This window comes from Nomascus leucogenys, chromosome 8 (assembly GCF_006542625.1).
Source record: "Nomascus leucogenys isolate Asia chromosome 8, Asia_NLE_v1, whole genome shotgun sequence".
In the NCBI taxonomy this organism is placed as follows: Eukaryota; Metazoa; Chordata; class Mammalia; order Primates; family Hylobatidae; genus Nomascus; species Nomascus leucogenys.
In genome coordinates, this window is record NC_044388.1 from 82897490 (window position 1) to 82918077 (window position 20588).

The window sequence follows — 20588 nt, forward strand, 5'->3', positions numbered from 1 at the left end:
TTGGCTAATAATTATTTTAAGGAGTCTAAAGGTAGGACTCCAATCCCTTCTAGCTTGTAGGGTTTCTGCTAAGAAATCTGCTATTGATCTGATAGGTTTTCCCTTATAGGTTACCTGATGCTTTTGCCTCATAGCTCTTAAGATTCCTTCCTCTGTCTTGACTTTAGATAATCTTACGACTATGCCTAAGTGATTATCTTTTTGTGATGCATTTCCCAGGCGTAATCTTTGACATTCTTTCTTTTCTTTCTTTTTTTTTTTTTTTGGAGATGGAGTCTCGCTGTGTCACCCAGAATGGAATGCAGTGGCATGATCTTAGCTCACTGCAACCTCCACCTCCCAGGTTCAAGTGATTTTTCTGCCTTAGCCTCCCAAGTAGCTGGGACTACAGGTGTGTGCCGCCATGCCCAGTGGATTTTTGTATTTTTAGTAGAGACAGGGTTTTACCTTATTGGCCAGGCTGGTCTTGAACTCCTGACCTCATGTTCCGCCCACCTCGGCCTCCCAAAGTGCTGGGATTACAGGTGTGAGCCACTGTGCTCAGCCATGACATTCTTATATTTGGATGTCTACATCTCTAGCAAGGCCAGGGAAGTTTTCCTTGATTATTCCCTCAAATATATTTTCCAAACTTACAGATTTGTCTTCTTCCTCAGGAACACCCATTTTTCTTAGGTTTGGCCATTTAACAGAATCTCAAACTGTTTGGAGCCTTTGTGCTTTTTTTTTTTTAAATTCTTTTTTGGTCTTTGTTGGATTGGGTTATTCTGAAAGCCTTGTCTTAGAGCTCTGAAGTTCTTTCTTCTGCTTGTTTGATTCTATCGTTGAAACTTTCCAGTGTATTTTGCATTTCTCAAAGTGTGTCTTTCATTTCCAGAAGTTGTGACTGTTTTTTATTTATGCTACGTATTTCTCTGGAGATTTTTTTCATTCATATCCTGTATTTTAAATTTCTTTAAGTTGGTTTTCACCTTTCTCTGCTGGCTCCTTGGGTAACTTAATAATTGATCTTCTGAATTCTTTTTCTGTCAATTCAGAGATTTCTTCTTGGTTTGGATCCATTGCTGGTACTAGTGTGATCTTCTGGAGATGTTACAGAACCTTGTTTTCTCATATTACCAGAATTGTTTTACTGGTTCCTTCTCATTTGGGTAGACTATGACAGAAGAAAGATCTGAGACTCAAGGACTGCTGTTCAGATTCGTTTGTCCCATGAGGTGATCCCTTGATATGGTGCTCTCTCCCTTTCCCTAGAGATGGGGCTTCCTGAGAGCCAGACTGCGGTGATTGTTATTGCTGTTCTGGGTCTAGCCACCCACCAGAGCTACCGGGCTCCAGGCTTGTACTTGGGAGGGTCTGCAAAGAGTCCTGTGAAGTGATCTGTCTTTAGGGTCTCAGCTGTAGATACCAGCACCTGCTCTGGTGGAGGTAGCTGAAGAGTGAAGTGGATTCCGTGAGAGTTCTTGGTTGTAGTTTTGTTTAGTGCACTGGTTTTCTTGAATGCTGGTTGTGCTGGCAGTGAAGCTGTCATGTGAACAGACTCAGGGCCTCTGATTACTGTGGATGTTACAGGCAGTGGAATTAGCTGTTGTTTTCTCCTTCCCTTGGAGCAGGATTGTTCTGTTATGAATTGCTGTAATGGTTTGTGTTGGTTGGCCTCCAACTAGGAGGTGGCACTTTCAAGAGGACATCAGCTGCAGTAGTATGGGGGGATACAAGCTTGCCCTAAGGTCACCTGAATAAATATTTGGGTTTCTCAGGTGATTGGTGGGGCCATAGGCCTGCCACAAGTTTATGTCTTTTGTCTTTGGCTACGAGGCAGATAGAGAAAGACCAACAGGTGGGGGGCAGGGTTAGGCGTGTCTCAGCTCAGACTCCTCTTGGATGGGGCTGGCTGTGGCCAATGTGGGTGATGGAGGGGGTGGTTTCAGGCCAAAGAAGTTATGTTCCAAGGGGGATATGGCAGCCTCTGCTGCTGATCTTACTGAAACTATTCCAAAAGATAAAGAGGGAATCTTCCTTAAATCATTCTATGAAGCCAGTATCACCCTAATACCAAAACCAGGAATGAACATAACAAAAAAAAGAAAACTATGGACCAATATCCCTGATGAATTTAGAGGCAAAAATCCTCAAAAAAAAAATTAGCCAACCAAATCCAGCAGCATATCAAAAAGATCCTCCATGAACAAGTGGGTTTTATAGCAGAGATGCAGGGATGCGTGAACATACACAAGTCAATAAATGTGATACACCACATAAACAGAATTAAAAACAAAACTCATATGATCATCTCAATAGATGCAGAAAAAGCATTTGACAAAATCCAGCATCCTTTTATGATTAAAACCCTCAGCAAAATCAGCATAGAAGAGACATATCTTAAGGTTATAAAAGCTATCTATGACAAACCCACAGCCAACATTACACTGAACAGGGAAAAGTTGAAAGCATTCCCCCTGAGAACTGGAACAAGACAAGGATGCCCACTCTCACCACTTCTATTCAACACAGCACTAGAAGTCCTAGATAGAGTAATCAGAAAAAAGAAACGAATAAAGGGCATCTATATCAGTAAAGAGGAAGTCAAACTGTCGCTGTCTGCTGATGATATGACCATATAACTAGGAAACCCTGAAGACTCATCCAGAAAACTCCTAGATCTTATAATTAAATTCAGTAAAGTTTCAGGACACAAAATCAATGTACACAAATCAGTAGCACCGCTATATACCAACAGCAACCAAGCTGACAAAGAAATCGGTCGGGCACGGTGGCTCATGCCTGTAATCCCAGCACTTTGGGAGGCTGAGGTAGGCAGATCACAAGGTCAGGAGGTCGAGACCATCCTGGCTAACACAGTGAAACCCCGTCTCTACTAAAAATACAAAAAAGTAGCCGGGCGTGGTGGCACGTGCCTTTAGTACCAGCTACTAGGGAGGCTGAGGCAGGAGAATTGCTTGAACCCGGGAGGCGGAGGTTGCAGTGAGCCAAGATTGTGCCACTACACACCAGCCTGGGCGACAGAGCAAGACTCTGTTTCAAAAAAAAAAAAAACAGAGAAAGAAAGAAATCAAGAACTCAACTCCTTTCACAACAGCTGTGAAAATAAAATAAAATAAAATAAAACAAAATACAGTACAATACAATACTTAGGAATATGCCTAACCCAAAAGGTGAAAGACCTCTACAAGGAAAACTACAAAACACTGCTGAAAGAAATCACAGATGACAAAAACAAATGGAAACATATTCCATGCTCATGGATGACTAGAATCAATATTATGAAAATGACCACACTGCCAAAAGCAATCTACAAGTTCAATGCAATTCCCATTTCACCATCATCATTCTTTACAGAACTAGAAAAAAAAATCCAAAATTCATATGGAACCGAAAGTGAGCCTGCATGGCCAAAGCAAGACTAAGCAAAAAGAACAAATCTGGAGACATCACATTACCCAACTTCAAACTATACTATAAGGACTATGAGGTCACCAAAACAGTATTGTATTGGCATAAAAACATGTACATGGACCAATGGCACAGAACAGAGAACCCAGAAATAAAACCAAATACTGACAGTCAGCTGATCTTCGAAAAAGCAAACAAAAACATAAGGTGGGGAAAGGACACCCTATTCAACAAATGGTGCTGAGATAACTGGCAAGCCACAAGTAGGAGAATGAAACTGAATCCTCATCTCTCATCATACAAAAATCAACTCAAGGTGAATCAGAGACTTAAATCTAAGACCTAAACCCATAAAAATTCTAGAAGATAACATCAGAAAAACTCTTCTAGACATCGGTATAGGCAAAGACTTCATGAACTGAAAGAACATAAAAGCAAATGCAACAAAAACAAAGATAAATAGATGGGACTTAAAAACTTCTGCACCACAAAAGAATCAGCAGAGTTAATAGACAACCTACAGAGTTGGAGAGAACTTTCCTAAACTGTGCATCTGACAAAGGGCTAATATAATCTACAACAAGTTCAAACAAATCAGCAAGAAAAAAAATCCCATAAAAAAGTGAAAAGTGGGCTAAGGACATGAATAGACAACTCTCAAAAGAAGATATACAAATGGTCAACAATCATATGAAAAAATGCTCAACATCATTAATTATCAGGGAACTGCAAATCAAAACCACAATGCAATACCACCTTACTCCTGCAAGAATGGCCATAATTTAAAAATTTTTAAAAATAGATGTTGGTATGGATGTGGTGAAAAGGGAACACTTTTACACTGCTTGTGGAAGTATAAAGTAGTACAACCACTATGGAAAACAGTATGGAGATTCCTTAAAGAAATAAAAGTAGATCTACATTTGATCTAGCAATCCCACTACTAGGTATCTATCCAAAGGAAATAGAAGTCATTATATGAAAAGACACTTGCACACGCATGTTGACAGCAGCACAATTTGCAACTGGAAAAATATGGCAACAGCCAAAAGGCCAACAATCAAAAAGTGAATAAAGAAAATGTGGTATGTATATGTGCGTGTGCGTATATATTTATACATATACATACATATATATTTATATATATACATACATATATATATATATATATGTTTATACTACTCAGCCATAAAAAGGAACAAAATAATGGCATTCACAGCAACCTAGACGGAGTTGGAGACAGTTATTCTAAGTGAAGAAACTCAGGAATGGAAAACCAAACATTGTATGTTCTCATCTATAAGTGGGAGCTAAGCTATGAGGACGCAAAAGCATAAGAATGATACAATGGACTTTGGGGACTTGGTGGGAAGAGTGAGAGGTAGGTGAGGGATAAAACACTACACAGTGGGTAGAGTGGACACTGCTTGGGTGATGGATGCATCAAAATCTCAGAAATCACCACAATAGAAATTATCCATGTAACTAAATACCACCTGTTCCCCAAAAACTATTGAAATAAAAAAGATAGGCCAGGCGCAGTGGGTCACGCCTGTAATCCCAGCACTTTGGGAGGCCAAGGCAGGCAGATCACGAGGTCAGGAGATCGAGACCATCCTGGCTAACACGGTGAAACCCCGTCTCTACTAAAAATACAAAAAATTAGCTGGGCGCGGTGGCAGGTGCCTGCAGTCCCAGCTACTAGGGAGGCTGAGGCAGGAGAATGGCATGAACCTGGGAGGCGGAGCTTGCAGTGAGCCAAGATTGGGCCGCTGCACCCCAGCCTGGGCGACAGAGGGAGACTCTGTCTCAAAAAAATAAAAAAAAAAAAAAAAAAAAGATAAAAGATAAAATAAAGCTGCTTTAAATGTTCCTAAAAGAAAAAAATCTTCTCTTAGCCATAATAATATAGAAATTTGCTTACAGTTACAAATAACAGAAAAAAAAATTAGTTTCTTAGTACCTTAGCCAGTATTGCAAAAGACTTAGTAACACGGGCTGCAATTCAGCTCATATTAGAGACTGTGATTCCAAAATTTAATTTCATAAGTTGTAATCAGCGACAAAAACATTACAATAGAATATGAGAGACATTAAAAGGCAATTTCGTCATTGTTGACTACTTATTAATTTACAACTTAGTTGATTAAAATTAAAACAATCTTAGCCGGGTATGATGCCGTGTGCCTGTAGTCCCAGCTACTCAGGAGGCTGAGGCATGAGAATCCCTTGAACCCAGGATGTGGAGATTGCAGTGAGCCAAGATTGCACCACTGCATTCCAGCCTGGGCAACAAACCGGGACTCTGTCTCAGAAAAAAAAAAAAAAAAAAAATTAAATTAAAACAATTGGTATGCTTTCTGGTGACTGGTGGTAAAGTGATTGTTTTACAAATTTCAAATAAATGTATTCAAATACAAATAAATGAAATGTAAAATGGTAAAGCTGTTTTGGAAAACAGTCTGGCAGTTCTTCAAAAAGTTAAACATAGTCATGAGTCAGCAATTCCACTCCTAGGTATATATACAAAAGAACTGAAAACATATGTCCACACAAAAACTTGTACATGGATGTTCATAGGAGCATGATTCATAATAATAAAAAAATGGTAACAGCCCATACATCCATTAACTGATAAATGAATAAAATATGGTATATCCATACAATGGAATACTATTTGGAAATAAAAATTAATAAAATACTAAGCATGTATTAATAAAAACTAATACATGCTTAGTATTTTATTAATTTTTATTTCCAAATAATATTCCATTTGTCTTAGTTTTCAAGGCTCACCTATGAGCCTTGGAACAGAACAGAGAACCCAGAAATAAAGCCAAATACCAACAGTCAGCTGATCTTCGAGAAAGCAAGGCTCATTGTGAAAGCATCCTGCCACACAGAAGCACATATTGAATGATTCCATATATATGAAATGTCTAGAATAGGCATGGCTAGAGCTGGGAGAGGGATAAGGGCGGTGATGGTTAAAGGGTGGAGGGTTTTATTGGGCTGACTGAATAGTTCTAAAATTGACGGGGGGCATGGCATACTGGCTCACAGCTGTAATCCCAGCTCTTTGGGAAGCTGAGATGGGAGGATCACTTGAGGCCAGGAGCTGGAGACTAGCCTGGGCCACATAGCAAGATCTCTACTCTACTAAAAACAAAAATAAATTAGCCAGATATGGTGGTGTGTGCCTGTAGTCCTGGCTACTTGGGAGGTTTGAGCCCAGGAGTTTGAGGTTACAGTGAGCTATGATCATGCCACTTGCACTCCAGTCTGGGCAGCAGAGTGAGACCTGGTCTCAAAAAGATAAAAATAAATAAAAATTGAAAAATAAAGGTGATTTAGGTGATGGCTGCACACTTCTGTGAATATACTAAAAAGTTTTAAATTGTTTACATTAAATATGTCTATTATATGGTATAAAGTATATCTTAATAAAGATACTTATAACAAACAATTATACTACGCAATGGCTCTTAAACACTCAAAGAAATATTTAAAGCTATAAGTAAAATTTAAAGAATGAAAGCCACTCCTGTACCTTTAGAATGTAATTTTTAAAGTGAGAAATGGATGTAAAATGTCCCTACTATAAAGATACTTACTGTCTTTCCATGCAGGCTATTTCCTGAGTATCGTCTTTAATCTACAAAGGCATAAAAAGAAAGTAGCATTTAAAAAAATAACTCATTGTAAGGCTCTCTTAAAGATAATTTCCTTCTAAAGTACATTGTACTAAAGTGTCAAATCTAGTCTCTTTCTTGAAATCTATTTTTTAGATTTCAACCTTTGAAGTTAAAGGGAACAGCACCAAGGAACCATTCACAGATTCCATCCTTTTTCCTCAAAGTAAGGGTAGTAACTGATATACTCACAGCTACCCTCCAGGCACCATGAGGTTAGCACATCTTCAGGCCTGGATAAGTTGATACAAACATCAAGGATTTCTGAGATTCCCCTCAGTTTCCCACAAGGTAGGGTTGCTAGATTGAGCAAGCCCAGTTAAATTCGAATTTCAGATAAATAGTGAATATCTTTGAGAGGATTTATGTACCATGTAATATCTGGAATATCCGTATCATTCACAAGCAATGAACAATTTTTCCATACACATATATATCTGAAAGATTATTTATTGCTTATCTGAAATTCAAATTTAAGTAGCCATTCTATATTTTATGTGGTAAGGATACCTCAAGATCACTCCTCCCCATCCTTCAGTGATTTCTTTCCAAGGAACTACACAGGTTCTAGATTTAATACCTTTCTGGAATGATTCTAATATTTAAATAGTCCCTGAATTGATACCTACATTTCTTCTAAATGCACTGGGCTTGATCTAAGTCTAAGGGCAAAGGAGTCCCTGACTGGAGCTGTGCCCAAATACATATGAAGTTCTCCTAAGGCCCTTATAGTTAGGATGTGTCAGGATAAACAACATGCTAATTATAATTTGGAGCTAAACTAAATCCACCCTTGGGGTAGTAAGAAAGCTACTAAGTACATGTTACATGTGTCATGACTTTAGGACATATGATAATTTCACAGGACATTTTAATTCCATTCTCTTCATGGAGGCACTGATAATAACAACCACAAAAAGTCATGAGCCTTGGGATACTCCATTTTCTAAATACAAGGCCCAAAACGATAATGAAATATATCTTCAAAAAGATTACATAAATATTTAATGACCAATAAAGAAGAGTTTCAAGTATTCCTAATAAGGAAAAATTAGCTTCACCTAAGTTACTATGAGATACTTGATTAAGAAAATCTAGGCTGGATGCCTATAGTCCCAACACTTGGAGAGGCTGAAATGGGAGGACTGCTTGAGGCCAGGAGCTGGAGACCAGCCCAGGCAACACAGTAAAACCCTATCTCTACAAAAAATAAAAAAAAAAAATTGGTGTGTTGGCACATGCCTGCAGTCCCAGCTACTCGGGAGGCTGAGGTAGAGGAACAGTTGAGCCCAGCAGCTCAGGGCTAGTGAGCTATGATTGCACCACTGTGCTCCAGCTTGGGTTACACAGCAAGATCCTACATCAGTAATAATAATAATAATAATAATAATAATAATAATAGGAAGAAAACCTAGATTAAAAACTCATTTCTTCACATAAACTATTTTTAGACAATACACTTACTAGCTTTACTACTTGCATTAATATCCCTTAAATAAAACAAATCAATACATGTACCAAAACCGGACATCTTAAAATAAGTATGTTTGTTTTACTCACCTGCTTAAGTAATTTCTCTCTCTCTTCCATTGGAGATCCTATGCTTTTGTCTTCTGCAATCATTTGATCTCGATGGGACTCCAACTCATAAAGTTTTTCATGCAGCAATACCGCCTCCTGTTTCACCTGGGAGTGAGCTATTTCCTAAAGGAAAATAAGAAGGGAAAGTTTTAATTAGTATTTTATCAATAATTATTCTAAAATAGGTTTCAGTTTATAAGAATGGGGGTAAATTTAAACTACCAGTGTCTTTAAATACAGACAGCAAATACCATTAGTACTCAATAATGCTACAAAGCACATTCCTAAATTGGAAGAATAAAAATAAATCCTGTATATTTTAATAAGCTATTTTCAGTCTAAGATTCACAAGAAGTTGATAGCCTTAGTTTATTTTATTTTCTACATATAAGACCTGAATAAATATAGGACAACTCTACAAATGGGAGGATAAAGACAATGTCAAAACATATGTACAACTTTAAACACAATGTCTGATTCAAAGTTCATAGAAGTGATCTTTGGAGAGAAGATATTTTTCCCTAAATAGGTCATAACATATATTTTTCCACAATTTTGTGGGTTGAATTGTGTCTGCTCAAAAAGGTAAGCTGGAGTCTTAACATCATAAACCTGTCAATTTGACCTTTATTTGGAAATAGGCTCTTTGCATATTTAGTCAAGTTAAGATAAGGTCATTAGGGGTGGGACCTAATCCAATATAATGGTGCCCTTTATAAGAAGAGTACAGACACAACAGAGACACAGAGGGAGAATACCATGTTTTGACTCAGGCAAAGACTGGAGTGATGCAGCTGCAAGTCAAGCAACATCAAGAGCTAATGGACACCACTAGAAGCTAGGAAGAAGCAGAGCAACATTCTTTCTAGAGTCTCAGAGGAAGCATGGCTCTGCTGACACCTTGATTTCAGACTTCCAGGCTCTGGAACTGTGAGAAAATTTGTTTGTTTGTTTTAAGCCACCCAGTTTGTGATATTCTATTACAGCAGCACTAGGAAATTAACACATGAAATAACAGTTACTGTGTACTCACCACTATCCCACCTTTCACAAAGAAAAAAATAAGGATGTGACAAAAATGTTATTAGATAACAAAAAAAAAGTAGGAATGGTGGTGGTGATGATTAAAATGACATTTGAAACTCTTGTTTACTGAGCATCTGTTCTGTGCCAGGCACTATACTACATGTTATTTATATGCTATCTCTACTATCCAAAGTGATACTCTACAAGATAGTACTATCATCTCTCTTTTACAGATGAGAAAACTAAGGATCTGACATGTAAATAACTTTTCAAAGTTAACAAAAACATAAGAGTCAACAGTGACATTTGAAACCAGACCTACAGCATGAACAAAACAAAATTCTTAAGAGGGAAGACCTCATTTTTTTTTCTTTTTCGAGACGGAATTTCGCTCTTTCACCCAGGCTGAAGTGCAGTGGTGCGATCTCGGCTCACTGCAAGCTCCGCCTCCCGGGTTCAAGCGATTCTCCTGCCTCAGCCTCCCAAGTAGCTGGGATTATAGGCGCCCGCCACCACGCCCAGCTAATTTTTGTATTTTTAGTAGAGATGGGGTTTCATCATGTTGGCCAGGCTGGTCTCAAAACTCCTGACCTTGTGATCCGCCCATCTCGGCCTCCCGAAGTGCTGGGATTACAGGTGTGAGCCACCGTGCCTGACCAACCTCTTCTCTTCTAAAAGTATGAAAGAAGGAACCTCCAAAAAAGGAACAAGTAGACAAGATAATTTTTCAAAGTCCATAAGCAATGGATTATATATACAGTTCAAGTAACAGATTAGGCATCAGATAAGATAAAAAAAAAAGCCATGCTAAAAAGACATATAGAAGAAATGCAGATATTTTACGCTATCCTTTTTCATAGTATGTTCTCCTTTTTGCCTAACAATCCTATAGATGTATTTGAATTTCATCTTGATAAAACTGTTCTGGAAGACTTAAGCTCCTGTTAATCCTTCACCTGATTTTTTCCACTCTTGTGAACTGAATAAGCATGACCTAATACGTTGTACAGTAGTGAACATAAAGTATTCAATAAATACTAGTTGACTGACCACTATCTGACAGATATTTTCTTGAAGAACAAGTCCTAAATAAATAAATAAAAGAAATCTGGGCTGGGCGCGATAGCTCACGCCTGTAATCTCAGCACTTTGGGAGGCCAAGGCAGGCGGATGACGAGGTCAGGAGTTCAAGACCAGCCTGGCCAACACGGTGAAACCCTGTCTCTACTAAAAATACAAAAATTAGCCGGGCATGGTGATGCACGCTTGTAATCCCACTACTCGGGAGGCTGAGGCAGAAGAATTGCTTGAACTCAGAAGGCAGAGGTTGCAGTGAGCCAAGATTGTGCCACTGCACTCTAGCCTGGGCAACAGAGCAAGACTCCGTCTCAAAAAAAAATTTTTTTTTTGAAAGAAAGAAATCTGGCAAAAGTTAAATAGAATTAGTGACTTATGTTATCTTAATTTGCACATATTGTGTATTTTTAAAACTCTTATTTTAGGCATAAATGTACTGACATCAGAGAAGAATGGCATCAGTACAAAAAGTAAATCTAAGGTTATAGCTTATGCTTTTTCCTATGGAAACTAAATTCACCAAGTAAAGTAAGACTTGACTCTCTCAAACCCACTCCAAAAAAGAACCGTGAGGAATTCTGCAAGCTGGTTGTATTAATACTAAATGTGGTCCTTCTTTCTTTAGCGTATTTCCATCACCAGAGATCTAAGGAAATAAAAATTAAGTGTATTTATAGATGGACAACCAGACACAGAAAACTACCTATTTTTTTTTTTTTAGACAGAATCCTGCTCTGTCGCTGAGGCTGGAGTGCAGTGGTGTGATCTTGGCTCACTGCAAGCTCTGCCTCCCGGGTTCATGCCATTCTCCTGCCTCAGCCTCCGCAGCAGCTGGGACTACAGGTGCTTGCCACCACGCCCGGCTAATTTTTTGTATTTTTAGTAAAGACGGGTTTTCACTGTGTTAGCAAGGATGTCTCGATCTCCTGACCTTGTGATCTGCCTGCCTTGGCCTCCCAAAGTGCTGGGATTACAGGCGTGAGCCACCATGCCTGGCCAACTACCTCACTATTTTTAATTAAATAACTTTTTCAATAGCAAATTCTCAAAAGAATTAATTACAAAATACTCATTTCTTTTGCAAGCTAGGGTGTCAGCAATCTGTCAATCTACAACAGTTCCTAATACTGTCATCATGATATCTACCTGAATCCACAGGAAGTCAGGAAAGGGAGGCAAGATTTAAGGTACAGACAGTATATTGAAATGCCAAAAATATGAAAAAGGAGTTCAAAGAAAAAGAAATTCATTGGCCAAAAATGATATAAACAGATACTCAACTTTATGCATAAATAAATGAAAATTCAAATAAGGTAGTAATTTTTACCTATTAAACTAGCTAAAATTGGAAAAGTCAGATAATATTTGCTGTCAATGAATGCAGGGGAAATAAGCATTCACATACATTACATCTAGAAGTAAAAGTTGGAACAACCTTTTTGAAGGCAATTTGGAAATCTGACAACATTTTTAAGCTGTATACCTTTTGACCCATTCTGAGAATTCAATCTTATGATATAACTTTGCATAAAATGTATGCTTTCACAGGAGTATTGTTTATAATCCCGGAAAACTATAAACAACCTGTTCATTTACAAGGCTGTGTTATAATTATACAACATAATACAATGTAGCAATTTAAAATAATGAGGAGATTCTCTAAGAACTGATATAAATAGACACCGAAGATACAATGTTAGGGTGAAAAAAGAAAGCTGCAGATAGCATAGCAAGTAGGAACCCCACTTGAGGTTTTCCACAACTGTAAAACCAAGATGGATTTAGGACTCTTGTGGGGATTACATGAAGATGATGCTGATATGTGTTTACATCTTAAAAAAGCATACAGTAAGCACTTGATAAATGTCTTTCCAGTAGTTCTATCTGGAAAGAAGGACACAAAACAGACATTTTGGCTGGGCGCAGTGGCTCACACCTGTAATCCCAACACTTTGGGAGGCTGAGGCGGGCAGATCACGACGTCAGGAGATCGAGACCATCCTGGCTGATACGGTGAAATCCCATCTCTACTAAAAATACAAAAAAATTAGCTGGGTGTGGTGGTGGGTGCCTGTAGTCCCAGCTACTCTGGAGGCTGAGGCAGGAGAATGGCGTGAACCCGGGAGGCGGAGCTTGCAGTGAGCTGAGATGGCACCACTGCACTCCAGCCTGGGAGACAGAGCTAGACTCTGTCTCAAAAACAAAAAAACAAACAAACAAACAAACAAAAAAACAGACATTTTTACTTTCATCTTGTTCAACTATTTTTAAACCATAAGCACATTTTGTTTTGTGAAATAAAATGTTTTAAATAAACGAATAAAAAAATGTAAGTTTTTACATTCTTAAAGAGATGAACTCATGTGTCTCCCCTTCCTTTGTTTTTACAATCTCTTGTGTATGTGTCTTTAAATTGCCATTAGAGGCTGAGCACAATGCCTCATGCCTGTAATCCCAGCATATTGGGAAGCCAAGGCAGGAGCACTGCTTGAGGCCAGGAGCTGTACACCAGCCATAACGAGACCCTGTCTTTACAAAAAGTAAAAAAATATTAGCCAGGTGTGGTGGTTCCTGCCCGAAGTCCTAGCTACTTGGGAACCTGAGGAGGGAGGATCGCTTGAGCCCAGGAGCTTGAATTTACAGTGAGCTACGATCATGTCACTGCACTCTAGCCTGAGTGACAGAGAAAGACTCTGTCTCTAAAAAAATAATTTTTTTCATTGCTATTCAATTTTGCATGTCCTAGGTAGGGCAGAATGATTTGTTTTATACATAGTAGGCACTCAATAACTGAATCTAATTTCTTAACATACTAGGATCTTTGTGGGTCCAGAATAGGAAGAAAAAGTATTAAACTCGTATTAGTAAACTGCCAGATCAATATGTAGTTGAATTAGTTATATTAATATAGTTGGCTGAATTAACTTTTTTAGCTGAGTAGTATGAGAACCCTTATTTGATTTTATACTTAACTGCTTCCAGGCTCTCTTTTTTCATGTTCTGTGAATCCAATTGTTGTTGAAGTGTATCTAATTCCTAAGTGGAAAAAAAAAAGCAAACATAAATCCAAATTACATTAAGAATAATTTGTTGTAGTGGGGGGAGGGAGCTGGGAAAAAAATTATTTCTGTTTCTCAACATTTCAAAGTGACTAAATTTTCTAAATATCTTCACTGGCATCTTACATTTTGACTAGAATTTATTAACACTTCATTATTTCTATTTTTCCCAACTTCTTTCATTATTCTTAAAAACTTGCTGTGTGCCTTCAAAAAAAAAAAAAACTTCATGAGTTTCTCAAAAGTAGCTAGACCTTAGACCTTTTCACACTGAATCATCACTATGTTCGGAGACATCAAATATCAGAAGCTTTCAAATTATGTCATTGTTTAAGGTTATTATTTAAAATTTTGATTTTTAACAATTTTCATATCTTTCGCCTAATTTCTCTATACTGTACACACACATGTAACCCATGCACACACACATATACGTATATGTAAATATAAATGTGGTTCACTCCTAGGATAAGATCCTTAAACTGTTTACTCATTCATTATCCCATACAAGATTAACTATATTTTGGTACTATTTTGGCATTTCTATCATGCTCTTTCTTTTTTCTTTTTGAGACAGAGTCTCGCTCTGTTGCCCAGGCTGGAGTGCAGTGGCATGATCTCGGCTCACTGCAAGCTCCGCCTCCCGAGTTCAACCAAGTACCTGCCTCAGCCTCCCGAGTAGCTGGGATTACAGGGGCCTGCCACCATGCCTGGCTAATTTTTGTGTTTTTAGTAGAGACGGGGTTTCACCATCTTGGCCAGGCCATACTCTTTCTTCAATGCTTCAAAGTATCTTAGAAATCTTGTCTAAAATAAAAAGGTTACTAAATTGTCAGCAAAGGAATGTCTAAGAAACTAAAACTATTATCATTATTGGCATTTATGGAGCCTAATTCTTTGCTTAACCTTTAGTTAAGGGCCATCTGGGCATGAAAGGGAACCGTCATGACTGAGTATTGAGAGGATTTTCAATATCCCCTCAACAGGGACTTAAATTGCTTATTTAAAATTGCATGTTCTCACTTATCTGTAGGAGCCTAAAAAAGTGGATCTCGGCTGGGCGCAGTGGCTCACGCCTGTAATACCAGCACTTTGGGGAGCCGAGGGGGGCGGATCACCTGGCTAACAAGGTGAAACCCCGTCTCTACTAAAAACACATAAAAAATTGGCCAGGCGTGGTGGCGGGCACCTGTGGTCCCAGCTACTCAGGAGGCTGAGGCAGGAGAATGGCATGAATCCGGGACGCGGAGCTTCCAGTGAGCCGAGATCACGCCACTGCACTCCAGCCCGGGCGACAGAGCGAAAACTCCGTCTCAAAAAAAAAAAGTGGGGGGTAGTAGAATGATGGTTACCAGAGGCTGAGAAGGTGGTGCCCAGTTGGGGGCATGGGGCGGTGAGGGGAAGAGAAGGAATAAATTCTCATGTTTGATAGAACAGTAGGGTGGCTATAGTTATCAATAATTAATTGTATGTTTCAAAATAGCCAGAAAAGGAGATTTACAATGTTTCCAGCATAAGGCCGGGGGCGGTGGCTCATGCCTGTAATCCCAGCACTTAGGGAGTCTGAGGCAGGCGGATCACGAGGTCAGGAGATCGAGACCATCCTGGCTAACATGGTGAAACCCTGTCTCTACTAAAAAAATACAAAAAATCAGCCGGGCGTGGTGGTGGGTGCCTGTAGTCCCAACTACTTGGGAGGCTGAGACAGGAGAATGGCACGAACCCGGGAGGCGGAGCTTGCAGTGAGCCGAGATGGGCCACTGCACTCCAGCCTGGGCGACAGAGCGAGACTCCGTCCAAAAAAAAAATGTTTCCAGCACAAAAAAAATGCTAAATGTTTGAGGTGATGAATATCCTAATTATCCTGATTTGATCATTATACATTGCATACATGCATGGAAATATCACATGTACCCCATAAATATGTACAATTGTGTATCAATTAAAAAATTAATTTTTAAAAATGGATATTTAAGCCAGGAGCGGTGGCTCACGCTTGTAATCCCAGCACTTTGGGAGGCCGAGGCGGGCGGATCACGAGGTCAGGAGATCGAGACCACAGTGAAACCCCATCTCTACTAAAAATACAAAAAACAATTAGCCGGGCATGGTGGCAGGCGCCTGTAGTCCCAGCTACACGGAGAGGCTGAGGCAGGAGAATGGGGCGAACCCGGGAGGCGGAGCTTGCAGTGAGCCGAGATCGTGCCACTGCACTCCAGCCTGGGTGGCAGAGCGAGACTCCGCCTCACAAAAAAAAAAAAAAAAAAAAAAAGGATATTTAGGTAATATAATTACAGGACAATAGCCATTCAAATCATAATGCTAACAGGTAAAAAGGTTAGCTGTTTATTAAGCAGGAAGGAAAAGGAAAGTAAATACATATATGGATCTGGTCTATGAGGCCTTTTTTTTTTGAGACAGAGTCTCGCTCTGTTGCCCAGGCTGGAGTGCAGTGGTGCAATCTCAGCTCACTACTGCAACCTCCACCTGTGAGGCCTTTTAATGTTTGCATTAAAAGTCTATAACTGCAAGTATTTATAGACTTTTTAATTTATAGACAAGTATTTTTATAAATGCAAACATAGAAAAGTATTTTTATAAATGCAAATATTTATAGACAAGTATTTTCATAAATGCAAGTATTTTCACGTGTCTTTATGAAATGCAAAATGAATAAATAGAAGTGAACCAAAAATAAAAAGAGTAAAAGCTAGGTCATCAAACAGCATATGAAAATGAAGTTTTCTAAATAAACGCTTCTGAAATGTGAATATCCGTATGAATCAGATGGGGACCTTGTTAAAATGAAAACTGATCTCAAAGTATAGTCAAGTTCTCAGGGGATGCTGATGCTGCTGATATTCAAACTATACGTTTAGTAGCAAGAATAATACATGCTTGGCACACAGCAGTAATTTGTATTACCTGTAACAGTTTCTCATTTGTGGTTTTCATCTCTACGTACTTGACTTGGTTTTCAAGAGACATATTTTTGATAATGTCATCTGCTGCTTGTTTTTCCTGTTCAATTTCTTCTTCTACACTTCTGATTTGTTTTTCTTTCCTAAAATCAGAAGTACGTAATATTCCTGATACTATATTGAGGAAAAAATATCCAATTATTTTATACAAGTCACGATCCTAATTTAATAGGATACTTAAAGACATTCAACCATAGTGTGTGACTGAAAAGTCTTTATATTTGTACTAAAAAATGCCATTTGACCTATATAAAATTTGGCCCCATTAGCACAAACTTATTTTACATCTTTCTCTTCTCCATCCCTAAATTCCTCTATTTCCTTACTCTCCATTTTATTTTACTAAGAAATCACAAAGATTACCAAAAAATCCTTAATGACTTATATATATGAGGATGCATTTATACTTTTTTAAAGTTATACCTTCAAAAGACAAATAAGAGGCTGGGCTCGGTGGCTCACGTCTGTAATCCCAGCACTTTGGAAGGCTGAGGCAGGTGGATCACCTGAGGTCTGGAGGTCGAGACCAGCCTGGCCAACATGGCAAAACACCCATCTCTACTAAAAGTACAAAAATTAGCGGGGCGTGGTGGTGGGCACCTGTAATCCCAGCTACTTGGGAGGCTGAGGCAGGAGAATCGCTTGAACCCAGTGGGGAAGAGGTTGCAGTGAGCTGAGATCGCGCCACTTCACTCTAGCCTGGGCAAAAGAGCAAAACTCCATCTCAAAAAAAAAAGACAAAGAAGTTTTAGAGCTGTGGTTTTAAAGCATCCTTTAGCCATAAATTTTTTTGACTAAATTAAATACTGTATAGAAGTTTCCTGTGTAAATCATCCAGTGTGGCTCTGACAGAACTAGGGAGTAGAGGGGCCTACAGTGCAATTTGATTTTTTAGTTATGGCTTTAGATTAGATTAATAATATGCTTTGCTTAAGTTCTCTTTTAGTTACTGCTTTAGTTAACATTGCTATTTCACAAATTATTGCTATTTTTTAGCATTGTAAAATATTAAGCTCATTTCTCTAAAAACAACAAACATTACAAATATAATCCTATAAAAGTAGTAATAGTGAAATTAATTAGATGCAATAACCATTTTTATCATGTAATCAAAAGAAATACCAATGACATGTCACTTGTTGCCTAGGCAAGGTCAATTATTGATAGGGTAGAGAAAAATTCTGAAAAAAGAATAGGTAAGATGCCACTTATCTAAATACTTTCAAGATTTACATTTTATAAAAAGCTGGATTGAACATACATTTTCAGTCCCAAGATCATTAATTTCTATTTTGAGTTTCAAAATCTGATTAACCTATCACTATTTACTCTCTTTCGCTCATAGATACCAACTTCTATAGTTCTCACAATCACCAGCTAAGCCTGTGGATCCACATATCCCCTACACACCTTCTACACATTCATATCCTACTACTAGAATAAACAACCTGAACTCAGAAATTTCCCTACCAAAAAAAATCTCAAAATAACCAAATAAAAGATGAACATAATAAAACAACCTGGAACTTCAATTTATTTCTGTTTCACTGTTGGAGAAGAAGTGGTATCTTCACTTGGAGCTTCAATTACAACAGTAAAACAAATGTGTTTCCTGCTGCTACAATTTGTATAGGTATATGAGGTCACAGAATTTGAAAGAGGAAAATATCTATTTTCATAGATTAAGGATACTGAAGCCCAGTGGAATTAATCTTTTAGAAGGAATTCATTCTAAATTTGATTACTGACTACCAACAGTGTTTCTTCTTACAATGTAGGAAGATGAGAACTAATGTTATAAAGTATTCCATTTTACAGAGGAGAAATTACAGCATAAGAAAGGTAACTGACTTTCTAAAGGCCATATGATGTCCAGGTATCAGGTCTTTTTGATGCTTTGAGTACTTTGCTCCTGTTATAACTTGGCAGTAAAACCACTGATGATGGTGTCATAAAAGTAAGTAAACAGTCTGGGTGTGGTGGCTCACGCCTGTAATCCTAGCACTTTGGGAGGCCAAGGTGGGCAGATCACCAGGTCAGGAGATCGAGATCATCCTTGCTAACACAGTGAAACCCCGTCTCTACTAAAAATACAAAAAAATTAGCTGGGCATGATGGTGGGCGCCTGTAGTCCCAGCTACTTGGGAGGCTGAGGCAGGAGAATGGCGTCAACCCGGGAGGCAGAGCTTGCAGTGAGCCGAGATTGTGCCACTACACTCCAGCCTGGGTGACACAGCAAGACTCCATCTCAAAAAAAAAAAAAACAAAAAAACAAAAAACAATAATAAGTAAACAAAAACGTTGAAACTCAATAAAATACAAAACTTGGGTGATATCTTTACAATTTGAATCCCTCCCTCACTCCTTTTCTCTCTCTCTCTCTCCTTTCTTTCCTTCCTTCCTTCCTTTTCCTCCCTCCCTGCCTCCTTCCCTTCCTCCTCCTCCTTCTTCCCCTCCCCCTCCTCTCTCTTCTCCTCTCTCTCTCTCTTTCCCTCTTCCTCTTTCTTTCTTTCTTTCTTTCTTGACAGGTACCACTTGTCACCCAGACTAGAGTGTGGTAGCACAATCATGGCTCACTGCATGCTCAAACTCAAGCCATCCCCTCACCCCAGCCACCCAAGTAACTGGGACTAAGGGCACACAACACCATGCCCTACTAATGTTTTTACTTTTTATTCTGAGTAGAGACAAGGTCTTGCTAAGTTGGCCGGGCTGGTCTCAAATTCCTGAGTTCAAATTATTCTGTCATCTTAGCTTCTCAAAGTGCTGGGATTACAGGCGTCAGACTCTGAATCTGACCTCAATTTGAATCCCTCTAAGCACAAAATACCATCAGGACAAACATAAATTAATTTAGCAACAGTATATCTTTCAAAAGTATGCATTTTCAATATTGTAAACTCTAAATCAATAAGTAAAATTGTTAATATTTTAATAAAATTTTCCAAGAGTAATTAAGGAACACAAAGGTAGGCTGGGTGTAGTGGCTCACACTTGTAATCCCAGCACTTTGGGAGGCTGAGGCAGGGGGATCACCTGAGGTCAGGAGTTTGAGACCAGCCTGGCCAACATGGCAAAACCGCATCTCTACTAAAAATACAAAAATTAGCTAGGTACAGTGCCAGGAGCCTGTAATCCCAGCTACTCAGGAGGCTGAGGCAGGGAGGAGAACTGCTTGAACCCAGGAGGTGGAGGTTGCATTGAGCCGAGATCATGCCACTGCACTCCAGCCTGGATGACACAGCGAGACTTCGTCACAAAAAAAGAAAAAAAAAAAGAAAGAAACACAAAGGTTAGGCAAACAGCCCTACTTGTTATTCTAAAAAAGGAAAAAACGACTTGAAGAAATTATTCTTCTAGTCAATCTTTTGCTAAGGAAGTCTAGCTTTTTTTTTTTAAATCACCTGTTCACTGGGTACAAAGGTTAAAACAGTGAAATGTAATCATACGATATACATTTTTTAATGCTGTTGAAGAAACAGAGTAATTTCCTTTAGCACACAAGTCTTAGAGACAAAAGAAAAAAGGTAAGATCTATATATTTATAGCTTTGGTTATTGTTGTATTTTTTTAAATCATATTTAAGTTTGTTAAGTCGGTACAACCATCTTTGCCTTTAAGAAGTGATGAAAAATAAGAAAATATGATTATATTTTCACATGGTCTACCTCAAAAATACTATATACCTGGGACACGGCCAAAGGGTCTTTCCTAAATAAAGTTAGAATATAATACTAAGTAATTGTTTTTGGGGGGGA

General features: G+C 38.6%; 1 protein-coding gene across 5 annotated transcripts in view; it reads right to left on the minus strand.

The window, feature by feature from the left end:
- Window positions 1–20588, minus strand: part of IFT74 (intraflagellar transport 74) — a 126621-nt gene that overhangs the window by 56295 nt on the left and 49738 nt on the right. For all 5 annotated transcript variants that reach the window (XR_004031409.1, XM_030817599.1, XM_030817600.1 and 2 more), the window contains 4 exons: window positions 16775–16913; window positions 13764–13826; window positions 8667–8810; window positions 7029–7069 (listed from right to left, as the gene is read on the minus strand). Coding sequence is in view for 4 of the 5 variants with exons in the window: in XM_030817599.1 (XP_030673459.1) it covers window positions 7029–7069; window positions 8667–8810; window positions 13764–13826; window positions 16775–16913 (387 nt within the window). In the remaining variant the exon portion in view is untranslated. The remainder of the gene's footprint in view (window positions 1–7028; window positions 7070–8666; window positions 8811–13763; window positions 13827–16774; window positions 16914–20588) is intronic.